We start from the raw sequence: 12,158 nt of genomic DNA, 5'->3' as shown, positions 1-12,158 counted from the left end.
TTTAAGTTTTTGCTAAAAAAGAAGAAGTCAAACGCCAAAACTTAATTCACAGTCGCCAAGTCCAAGTTTGAAATTAAAAGCTGGTTAAAGCAAGTTCGCATTTGTTGCTGCAAGCCGCATTTCCATAGCGGCCGGTTGGCACTCCGCCGGTATTACCATAAGCGTTTCATTATTTTGTTTATCTGACCGCTGAACGATTAGCACTTGTGGGACAGTGCCAGTTACTGCTAACGCGGGCATTATGGATATCGCAAACTTATTCCAGTCGCTTTTCGCTGAAGGGAAACTGGACGAATCCCAATAGGACCGTGTTTACTCTCTTGGACCGTCTGATAGCGTTGATAGTAGTCACTTTAGAAAAACTACTGCATGTGCCAATTTTTTGGATAAGTTACTAAGTGGACATCAAGCTCCCGTGAGCCAAGCTGAGCTGTGGCAGGCCTACGTCACTCGCATGCGGTCGCGCGTTAAGTACCTACACGCTAGCCGTTCATTAGAATGAACAAGTGGCTGAGGGGCGCCACGCGCCCGCCTGTGTAGTCGCGTGGCACGTACCTACTATTCTCCTGAGTTTTACAAAGTAACTTATTTGGTAAGTAACTTATAAAGCGTAGGTATTTGTCGTGGCCAGCAAGAAGATTGACCATCGAGAATCGATATAGCTGTCACATTTTTGAATTGCTGTCAACTGAAGCTTACATTATGAAGACAGAAGTCTAGATTTTTATTTTTGCAATATATTTCAATGAATTAACATGTATACGTTTTAACTAAGATTCTTATCAATAAATAAGAGTTATTGCAATACGGCGTCTCAGTTCTTATATTCACATTTTGAGTAGATGAGTTTACAAAGTGGTCCATACGAACCGGGATAAATATAGTGAATTAGTGGTGAAAAACAAACAATCGCAGTGAAATAAGAACAGTTTAGAGAGATTATAGACGTCACGCATCGAACATTCGAGAAGAAAACAAAAGTCAAATGAACAAAAGTGAGAAAACAAAATACGAACTATAGTGAGAAAAATACGTGTAATACAAGTAAATGAACAATAATTCGAGGTTTTAGTGCATAAATACGATAAAAAACTGTGTAAACTACCGCGAGGACAATAATTTGAAGAAATTTCGTCATATTTTCGTAAAAAACGATCCGCGCATCAGTGTAAACAATGGACATAAAGTAGTGAAAATACATCGCGATTCGTAATAATTGGAAGAAAAAGTGTGAATTTCCGAACATTTAGTGTTTTCGAAGAACAAGACCGAAGATTCTAGATATTTCGTCGCAAGATTTTACTACATAACCTACAAAATGGATACATACGTATCGGAACAAGAAACTACTTACGACTTAATACGGAAGATAGGAATAAACTTCAAAAAGCAAGGAAAAACACGCATTACGAAAGGCTACGTACAAGCAAGAATCGACACACTTAACGAGTATTGGCAGAAATTCCAGACAAACCATTTCCAAATTGTTAAATATGCAACGAGCGCTCAAAGAAAAGAACATGTTTATTTCGTCAACGACATTTATTCTGTTGGAGAAGAAGAGTATTTTATGATAAAAGGAGAATTGTCAGATACTATTGATCTGTTCAACAAATCTACCGCTGTGAGAGAGAACCCGCAACCGCATCCGCAGAATAACACGTCAGATGTAAACAAGCAATCTACGCAAGATGTAAAACTTCCCAAAGTAATACTGCCTCAATTCTCGGGAAATTATGAAGAATGGACATCTTTTCGAGACCTATATACGTCACTCGTTCACAACAAACCATCTTTGAGCAAGGTACAAAAACTTCATTATTTGAAATCAAGTGTCACTGGTGAAGCTGAACAATTATTGAAGCATCTACAAATAACCGAGAAAAACTATGATGTCGCATGGGAAACTTTAGACAAGAGGTACAACAACAAACGCATGATAGTGAATACAATCTTGAATAGATTTATGAATCAGAAGAGAGTATACAACGGCACTTCCAAATCTATTAGAGAACTTCTCGATACTACTCAAGAATGTCTGAACAGTCTTAAAAACAACGACGTGAAGATAAACGAGTGGGATACAATTGTTATTCACATTATTCTTAACAAATTGGATGAAGAGACACGCAAACAGTGGGAAGAGGAGATAAGCACGCTACCTGTACAAGAGTTGCCGAAACTTGAGAAGTTAACAACCTTCTTAGACACACGTTTCAGAGTGTTAGAAATGATTCCGTCGACAACTTATTCGAAGGACAGAGAGAGAGCTATCGTGAGACAAAGATCCTTTCTAACAAGCCCCGCTACAACTACAGTACAATGTTCCTACTGCAAGCAAGACCATTTGAACTATCTATGCAAAGAATTTGCAAATTTAGATGTCAACAATAGAGTTCAACACGTCCAAAAGGAGAGACTATGCTTCAACTGCTTGTCATCAAAACATAATGTGAAAAACTGTAAATCCAAAGTATCCTGTCATCATTGCCAAAGAAGACATCATTCTTTACTTCATTTTGAGAATCAAACCGCTGAAGAGAGAGAGAACAATCAACAATCCACATCGAAAGCACCCGCATCCAATTTAAACTATACCATGAGAGAAGAGTCTACCACTAAAACTTCAGAAACACCAAAACTGAGAAATTATCTTATCACTCAGAGTCATACTGCACTAATGGCTACCGCACTAGTAAATATCAAGGCCGGCCATGGTATGCAAGTACTACGAGCACTCATTGATCCCTGTTCTCAAGAGTCGTTCATAAGTGAAGCAACTGTTAGAAAACTACAACTTCGAAGAAAAACAGTTGATGGATTAATTACCGGAGTGGGTAACATGTCAACTACAATCAAATCCGCTACAAACATAGAGATTTACTCAAGATTCGACAACAACTTCAAAGCTGACTGCACAGCCTACATTGTTGAAGATGTCACTGACATAATGCCAGAAGTCCCAATCAATCCACAGAAATGGAGTCATCTGCAACACCTGTCACTGGCAGATCCAACTTATCATACACCAAGCAACATTGATTTACTACTTGGAGTTCATATCTACTCAGACATCTTAATGAATGGAGTGATTAAAGGAGAACCAGGTACTCCCATAGCACAACAAACACGCTTGGGATATATACTGTCAGGAGGTCATTTGACAAACAACCGCACAAGAGAATTCAAAACCATGCATCTGAACATAACTTTAGAGGAGATGGTAGAAAAATTTTGGGAGACAGAGAGATTAGAGTCAGAGGAAAACGACACTCTCACCCCACAAGAACTTAGAGCTGAGAAAATACTATCAAGAAGTATGTTAGAAACTGCTTTCCTTGCGCTAAACAAAAAGCGAAAACTGTAACTCAACTGATGGGCGATTTACCTGAAATAAGAGTTAAGCCATCAAGAGCATTTCTTACTACAGGTGTAGATTTCGCAGGTCCAGTCAACGTGCGCATGAGCCCTGGACGAGGAACGAAAACGTTCAAAGCATACATATGTATTTTCATCTGCATGGTAACTAAAGCTATACACATAGAATGTGTGAGTAACATGACAATGGAAGCGTTCATGGCTGCATTTCGAAGATTTACATCACGAAGAGGATTCGTCAAAGAGATGTGGAGCGACCACGGTACTAATTTCATTGCATCGAGCAAAGAAATACTAGAGACTTGGAGACTTGGCAAATCAACGATCCCAGTTGAACTAGCAGCCTTACTAGACACTGAAGGTACCAAGTGGAAGTTCATCCCTCCTGGATCACCAAATCACGGGGGATTATGGGAAGCGGGGGTGAAGAGTTCGAAATTCCATCTAAAGAGAACCCTCGGAGATACTACACCTACCTTCGAAGAATTATCAACGCTTCTGAACCAGATCGAAGCTTGTCTTAACTCGAGACCCTTATCACCGCTGAGCGATCATCCTGATGACCTAGAGCCGTTGACACCAGCACACTTTCTTGTCGGAGAACCATTAGTCACAATACCAGAGAGAGATTTGACTCAACATAAAGCAAATTCCCTATCGAGATGGCAAAATATGCAAAGAATGTTACAGATATTTTGGCGAAAATGGCAAACAGAATTTCTTACAAGATTACAAGAGAGACCTAAGTGGAAAATTAGACAACAAGAGTTCAACGTCGGAGATTTAGTGTTAATCAAAGACTATAGATTACCTCCTAGTAAATGGCTACTAGGTAGAGTGTTACTGAAACATCCTGGAAAAGATAATGTTACGCGAGTCTACGACGTCCGCACAGCAACTGGAGTGTTAACTAGATCGATTTCGAAGCTGTGCCCACTACCAGATGTTGGAAGAAAGGATTCTGCTGTTCTTCAGGCGGGAGAATGTCGTGGCCAGCAAGAAGATTGACCATCGAGAATCGATATAGCTGTCACATTTTTGAATTGCTGTCAACTGAAGCTTACATTATGAAGACAGAAGTCTAGATTTTTATTTTTGCAATATATTTCAATGAATTAACATGTATACGTTTTAACTAAGATTCTTATCAATAAATAAGAGTTATTGCAATACGGCGTCTCAGTTCTTATATTCACATTTTGAGTAGATGAGTTTACGAGTTTGTTGTTTTGCGGGCTAGTGAAGGATCTGTTATGTTAGTAATAACTTATTAATAATCTGTGGCTGTGGTAGAAAGCGAAATAAGGTAATGAAGAAGATGAAATATTTTGTTGAAAGAATATTATTAGTTCTGTTGTTTGTCTGACCACTATACGATAACCACTTCATTTCATTGTCATCCGCTGCATTCGGGATTCGATGGCGTACGAACTAATGTTGACTATAATCGACGGAATCAGGCGTTATTTTGGGGAAATCCATGTTAATCGTAAACTAGAACATTCCTTTGCTAATCCGCGAATAAATAACGTGTAAGTCAATCAGTGCTAACCTGGGTGGCTAGCCGAATGGCACAATCGCTCACGAAACGCTCACGAAACGAAGCGCTAGTAGATATCTATCTCTATCGCGCTTGCGTATTGGCGCGACAGAGCCAGCGGCGTATCGCTTTCGTTTGGCGTCGGAGAAATGCCATTCGGCTACGGGGCCTGGGTGCGTAGCCGAATGGCATTTCTCCGACGCCAAACGAAAGCGATACGCCGCTAGCTCTGTCGCGCCAATACGCAAGCGCGATAGAGATAGATATCTACTAGCGCTTCGTTTCGTGAGCATTTCGTGAGCGTTTGTGCCATTCGGCTAGCCACCCTGTTATACTTACTAGCGTATTTTTTAGACAAATAAGTTCTAATTACATAGGTACATGTGTTTTTATGACATCGCCATTGTCGGAGACGAGTAGACGACCATAGGTCGAACTAATACTAGTAATAATTATAAATGGGAAAGTGTGTGTGTCTGTTTGTTTGGCCGTCTTTCACGGCAAAACGGAGCAACGAATTGACATGTTTTTTAAGTAGAGGTAGTTGAAGGGATGGAGAGTGACATAGGCTACTTTTTGTCTCTTTCTAACCCCCCACTTCCCTAAAATGGGGGTCGGAAGTTTGTATGGAGCATTCCTCAATTTTCGAATTTAACGCGAGCGAAGCCGCGGGAAAAAGCTAGTAGTTAATAAGAGAGCAAAGTATTTAGTTAATCTTTTGTGCGTTGCACTACGAGGGTAGCTTGAGGATTGAAACTCAAAAGACCTTACTAACAGAATTAACCTCCTGAGTCCCGGGCCAATTTTTCCGATTTTGAATTTGTAACTTTCTTTTATTTGTTTAAGAGTTCAAAACTCGAATTTAATTTGTACTTGTACAAGTACGCGGGGACTCAGGAGGGAAATCGAAACGCCTCCCTACGAGGCGAAACACGTGTCGAGTTTTGTATTTTTGTGGTGGGTTGTTACATTTATTTGCGTATGTATTTTTATTTTTGCGGTGGGAGGGTGGGAAAATTAATTGCATGTAAAAAATACGCAAGTTAGTATAACAAATTAGCACTGATTGACTTGCACGTTATTTATTCGCGGATTAGCAAAGGAATGTACTAGTTTACGATTAATGTAGACTATGTCATAGTCCAGTTCTAAATGGACTTTTATATGCCTTTTTTTATGTGCAAGTGCCTAATAATGTACAAAATAAGTATATACTTATTTTAAGCAAGCCAGCTGAAATTTCTAAAATACTAAATGAATTCACTTATTTATGTACCTATGTAATTTATTACAATGTTTATGCTGCTTTTACTTCACAGTTTTTGTTATAAGGATACTCTATAAAACGCGCTATTAGCCCACATTACTCTTAAGCACTTCCCGGTTTCCTCATTGTTTCTCGAACCGGACAAAAACCGCGGTTTCCTCGCGCAGCTAAATAGCCGCATTAACATCCCTGTTGTTACAACACAGAATAATATGAAGAGTTTCGTACGATTAAAACTGAGCACGTCTCGCAAAACTCCACGTTATAAGAAACTGGGTTAATTAAGTTTACTAGATACACATTTTCCAATGTTGAAACGACTCAAAATTATACTGAAGAGTTCTCTTACTCCTATTTCACTTATACTGTTGGAGAATTAAATGTGTGTGAGCATGACGCACTGATATTCACATTGAATTGCGATTGGTACGTGTTATGAATTTTTGTTTCTAAACAGGGTCGCAGGGTTGTCGAGGACAACTCGATAAATTCGCACGCCGCAACTATGCCACACTAGCTGTATACATACAAGTTACGCTATGACGCTTAGCGTGAAATATTTGAAGTGCCTGACGTGGCGGAAATACCGCCAAAACCTGGAGAGTGGCCCTTTGCACACAATTTACAGTAAAGTTCGTTAACTAAGTAATCGCCGTGTGAACCATTCGAGCTCGTTGACGGGACAGGCTGGAAATTATAAACAAAGATTTAATAGGCTTATTTTCAGCTTTGTGCATTATACCTACTACAGTGATTTTAATGTGTTTGCAGGTCTGATGGGCGGTGGGCGGCTGTCTATGTGTCTATCATTTGACACCATGTGTGTCACGTTCTAACAAGTATGTAAGTGCGAAAGTGACGCATGATACGGACACGTGACAAAAACACGATCATGATACGGCCACACTGGTCGTACTCTAAGGTATTATTAATAAACGTTTACTATGGAGCTCTACTAAAACAAAAGACAATCTCTGCTGGCTCGTATGTTTTGGAAAATTATACCTTTGTCTTATTAACAGTAGAGAGTAACATTTCCGAAATAAAAAAGTTTCCTTAATTGAAATAGAAATGAGCAAAGTTGCACCTCGTGCACCTCAGCGGTCACAGATCACTAGTCACAGAATATAATTATAAATAGTACAAGTACAGAAGGCTCACTCCTTTGATGTTCAATGCCGCCATTATAAATTCTTACCTACATTAACAGAGGGACCGCACGCGAGCAGCCGACATTGAATTCTATTGCGCCGCGCAAAGGTCGTCACCAGTGAATGGGCCGCGAACTCGCGGCCACCGGCATGTACTAATAGCGCGGCGATAGAATCGCGGAGCCGCCCCTGCTTAAGTGCAGAAAAACGACCCAACTACACACTTAGGGATTGCAATATGGTCCGGCGTTAACCCGGGGCCGGATCTGGGGCTTTTTCATGCTACCAGATCCGGTAATGTAACTCAATATGCTAAAATAGTGCGAAAATTTAAAACAACATTTGAACGTCACTCAACAAGGGATTGCAATCCGAAATTTCCAATCAAAAAATTTTAAGTAGGTATGTTTTCTGCATTTCAAGGCCGTTTAGGAGTCATATATTTATATGGTTGACAGGTAGAGAATGCCTTTTGGCATTAAGTCCGCCATTTGTACATTTTTGTGTATTTTTGTGCAATAAAGTTTAAATAAACGAATAAATAAATATATTATGCTCACGTGGTGAGTCAGACTTTCCGTCTTCGAATCCATAGTTAATTTGTTGTAGTTATACTATATTGTTTACTGAAAAAATCGTAGTTGTATTTCTCCGCTGGCTAACCGGCTGCAAGAGTAGCTAGACTGCGTTGCGAACGGCGTCTAGCGTTAACGATTTCCATTCGGCTACGTCGGCAGGTCTTGAGTTGCGGAGTCTGAAGGAGGCAGTGGATGTCTTCAGCATGGCATGCTTTACGAGGGCAGTTCGTGCCAAATGATCTCAGATCTGCGTTATCGCCGCCGGCTGCCAAACGTCCACCGACATTTGAAATATCTTGTGCTTGCCGTACGAATAATTTGGTGCAACTAAGGAATATTCATATTTTATTAAATATTTTTTGATCTTTGTTTTTGAGTCACACTTCTATTGCATCTTCGCAATCTGCGAATTTTAAATAACATTCAAAATTATACAATCTGATCATAAAATTTCACAAAAATAGGTTGAGAACTGCGACATGTAGAGGAGGATATACATAAGGACGTACAAAATGTATATCGAGTAAAACTGTAGCGGAATCCTACGCCATCTCTCCGGACAATTACTATAAACTGAAATTCACGCACTGAAAACAGTTTTAAGTACACTTGTGGTTCTTTATTCTACTATTTTTAATATTTAGCATTGACACTAGTAGTACAGTCACCATCAAAAAGAAGTGATGATTTTGTACCTTGTCACTTTTAATCGTTTGACAATTTCGTATAACATTTCAAACAAGACGTTAATATGACAAGGTATAGAAATCATCACTTATTTATGCCGATGACTGTACCTATTGCCTGCAGTTATTATGGGCTTATGTTGGGCTTGTCAGTTGTGCGTGTTAGCAATCTACTTACATACAATATTACTGAACCCGGGCTCGCACCAATGAGTTTTTCGGAATTTATGTGCGAAATGTCATTTGATATTTGCCAGTCGCTTTTCGGTGAAGGAAAACATCGTGAGGAAACCGGACTAATTACAAGGTCTAGTTTACCCTTCGGGTTGGAAGGTCAGATGGCAGTCGCTTTCGTATAAACTAGTGCCTACGCCAAATCTTGGGATTACCTAGTTGTCAAAGCGGACCCCAGGCTCCCATGAGCCGTGGCAAATGCCGGGATAACGCAAGGAGGATGATGATGATTACCAACCGTTCTCGTATTTGTCTAAATAAGCTTCCGTTAGTATATGGAGTTAGCCCAAAATTATATACTATGTAAATACCTTTAATCTTCCATCTCCCAACTTCCCGTAACCATTACGACAACTTCCAAGAATTGTACCTTTAGGCTTAAGCATTTATAAAATTTTGTTTGCAGGTAATATATTTAAGAAACTCTTAGAATTAGTTAACGAATCCCTAAATCATGTTGAAACTTGTTTAAAGCGGTAACAGGGTAAAATTTTTCGGGTTAACGAGGTAACATTTGTTCTCAAGTTGGAATTAATTTGTTTTGCGGGTGCGTGCTCGGTGGGCCGAATTATACAAACACAAAGAACGTGATATGGGTCTCCTAATGGTCAGCACAAAGGCTTGAGCATCATGTAAATTACCGCCTGGAGCTAATTACCTTCTGAGAGTTTTCTGCAAAAAATGTCGTTAGTCATTGATGTTGAACAAGTGCGGTAGAGAACAAATAAGTTTTAATTACTTACATGTATTTTTATTACATCGCCATTGTCGGAGACGAGTAGACGACCATAGGTCGAACTAGTAAGTAATCCATACTAATAATTATAAATGGGAAAGTGTGTGTGTCTGTTTGTTTGGCCGCCTTTCACGAAAAAACGGAGCGATGAATTGACATGATTTTTTAATTAGAGATAGTTGAAGGGATGGAGAGTGACATAGGCTACTTTTTGTCTCTTTCTAACCCCCCACTTCCCTAAAATGGGGGTCGGAAGTTTATATGGAGCATTCCTCAATTTTAGTAGCTATTAGTTAATAAGAGAGCAAAGTATTTAGTTAATCTTTTGTGCTTTGCACTACGAGGGTAGCTTGAGGATAGAAACTCAAAAGATCTTACTAATCATATGAAACACATTTTTTTTTCTTAGGCGAAGGCAAGTAAAATACTAACTGTAAAACATTAAATTTAGATGTCCAATGCAAATAATAATTAAAATGTTTAACTAAATTAATAACGTTAAGAAGCAGAAGCAGGGCTTTCAAAGTATTTAATTCTGTTTCTTATATCCCGCGAATATATTTGATTGTAACAAGTATAAGTGTAGCAGCGTTTCCAATTAAGCAAGGAAAGTTTCGATTTCTTAATTCTAGAGGGCTCTTGAGACATCCCTTAACCTTAATACCCTCCAGCTATATTTGTTCCATTGACCTATTTCATTCGTCCTCAAGAACTCTCGTGTGTAAGTGCGTTTTCACATTATCCGATCCGATATCGGATGTCGGACCGATATCCCATACATTACAGGCGCCATCTTGGATTTTTTCCACTGAAATCCTTCCGACATCCGATATCGGATCGGATAATGTGAAAACGGACTAAGGATCTTTGACTGTAAGAAAATCTTGTTAAATTGTTACTTATTATTAATCGTAGAAGTTTATAAATGTATTTCTAAGTAACTATATTAAGTTAAGAACGAAAATTATTAACAAGAACTAGTAATGACTATGATTAGTTTTACGAAAGTTTAAATTGCGAACGTGATCAATGAGCATACAGTCTATTGAGTATAGAAGAAACTATTCCTATAATTTACTTACGTGTCTCGGAGATATAACCTCTAGAAGTTTAAGGCTTAAACTTATGTTAAATAAATGAGTAAAGGTCATACATATTAGAATACACAATCAAAACGATGTTTATTTTGATTGTGCACCCTTTCCTCTTATTCATAAGGTCAGACATATAGATACTCTGTTAACTTTTACTCTGATATCTACTCCATAAGTATTACATAATTTATTATTTATTTAACTAACTTACATTTACAGAGAATCCAGGCATGCAAGTTATGGGTTACAATACAAATACTTAAAACTAACAATAAGCTTATAACTAAAATCAATTAATATTAATAGATGTGGGAGTGGATATGGACTCGAGGTAGCGGGCTGCAGTGGCTAGGACCTTTACGGCCCAGCCACGACATTGGTCTAAGCGCGACAGCGGTGAGCGGCAGCCATACGTGCGAATGAAAAATCCCATCGCTGTGTCTCTTTCCAATGTATGGCCGCCGCTCCCCGCTGTCGCGCTTAGACCAATGTCGTGGCTGAGCCGTTAGGCTCTGTCTGCGAGAAAATGTCAAGAGTGGGATTATGTATATTAAGTATGTGTGTATTACATTGAGGTCGCGTAGTACATATACTACGTACTAGAGGCGACGTTACTAAGATAATTTTTAACACACCCCACTGCGGTCCATGGACCGCAACGTTGTCAGTCATCTACAGGCCCTTGCAGTGCAGTGATGTGCCGTGATTCATTTACAATCCACGTGAATAATGCGTTCTTGTGTGCTTAAAAATTGTTCTAATCACTCGAAAAAATCAAATAAAAGTCAAGGTGTGACATTTCATCGGTAAATTAAACAAAAAACTCGTCTATAATATTTTAAGATTGAATATTCTACAAACACGCGAGCGGGAGCGGACTGCCGCCATTTTGGTGACGCAATCATAGACTAGAAAAAGTTAACCGCGCAGATGTGCCATTTACATTGTTCCTATTAATGTGTTTCACCTCTAATATATTTGCGAAATATATATATTTCTATTTGGAAAATTATTAGGTAACTACTTACTACTTCATGAATTATGTTACTATAATATTAAAAAAGTTTATTTCTTTATATGTATATTGTTAATATTTTTTGAGTGAAATTGTATTTGTAGCACGCTCACTTTTTGCAGTTTTCTTTGGCCTGGTCATGAAAAAAGGGAACAATGGATACGCTTTATCCAAAAATTGTGCTGAGGAAACTTGGTTACCAACTGACCACACATATTGTTCATTCATTGTATTTTAAAGAAGAAAATAAGTACAGTACAATTATATTTACTGGGGACGCTATTGCACAACACCCTGCATTTTATGATTAAGCACTGAGACTTGGCACAGGTTGTTCCTTGGGTGGCCCTGAGTAGATAAAGATCGGGAGGCATCGAGAGCCCCCCTTAATTTAGGAGGGAAGAGGGGGGGAAGGCTGGCGCCGCCGCGCTTCCTTTGAAACCATATTTCTCTAAAACTATACAAAATAGGGCATGCGA

The 12,158-nt window shown here is 39.0% G+C and overlaps 1 protein-coding gene across 1 annotated transcript; it reads left to right on the top strand.

Moving 5' to 3' along the window:
- The first annotated feature begins 1,318 nt into the window (after positions 1 to 1,318).
- On the top strand, positions 1,319 to 4,386 carry LOC125234220. Its single transcript, XM_048140429.1, has 2 exons — positions 1,319 to 3,317; positions 3,431 to 4,386. Exons 1-2 carry the CDS (start codon positions 1,319 to 1,321, stop codon positions 4,384 to 4,386), a joined length of 2,955 nt encoding a protein of 984 aa, XP_047996386.1.
- Positions 4,387 to 12,158: the final 7,772 nt, after the last annotated feature.

Source organism: Leguminivora glycinivorella, chromosome 15, assembly GCF_023078275.1.
Source record: "Leguminivora glycinivorella isolate SPB_JAAS2020 chromosome 15, LegGlyc_1.1, whole genome shotgun sequence".
NCBI lineage: Eukaryota > Metazoa > Arthropoda > Insecta > Lepidoptera > Tortricidae > Leguminivora > Leguminivora glycinivorella.
Note: the sequence above shows the minus strand (reverse complement) of the source record. Positions and strands in the feature narration are given on the sequence as shown.

Coding starts and splice junctions, on each gene's coding strand:
- LOC125234220 (XM_048140429.1), top strand. CDS start 1,319: ATGGATACATACGTATCGGAACAAGAAACTACTTACGACTTAATACGG. Junction 3,318..3,430: donor TGAGAAAATACTATCAAGAA/GTATGTTAGAAA, acceptor TTCTTACTACAG/GTGTAGATTTCGCAGGTCCA.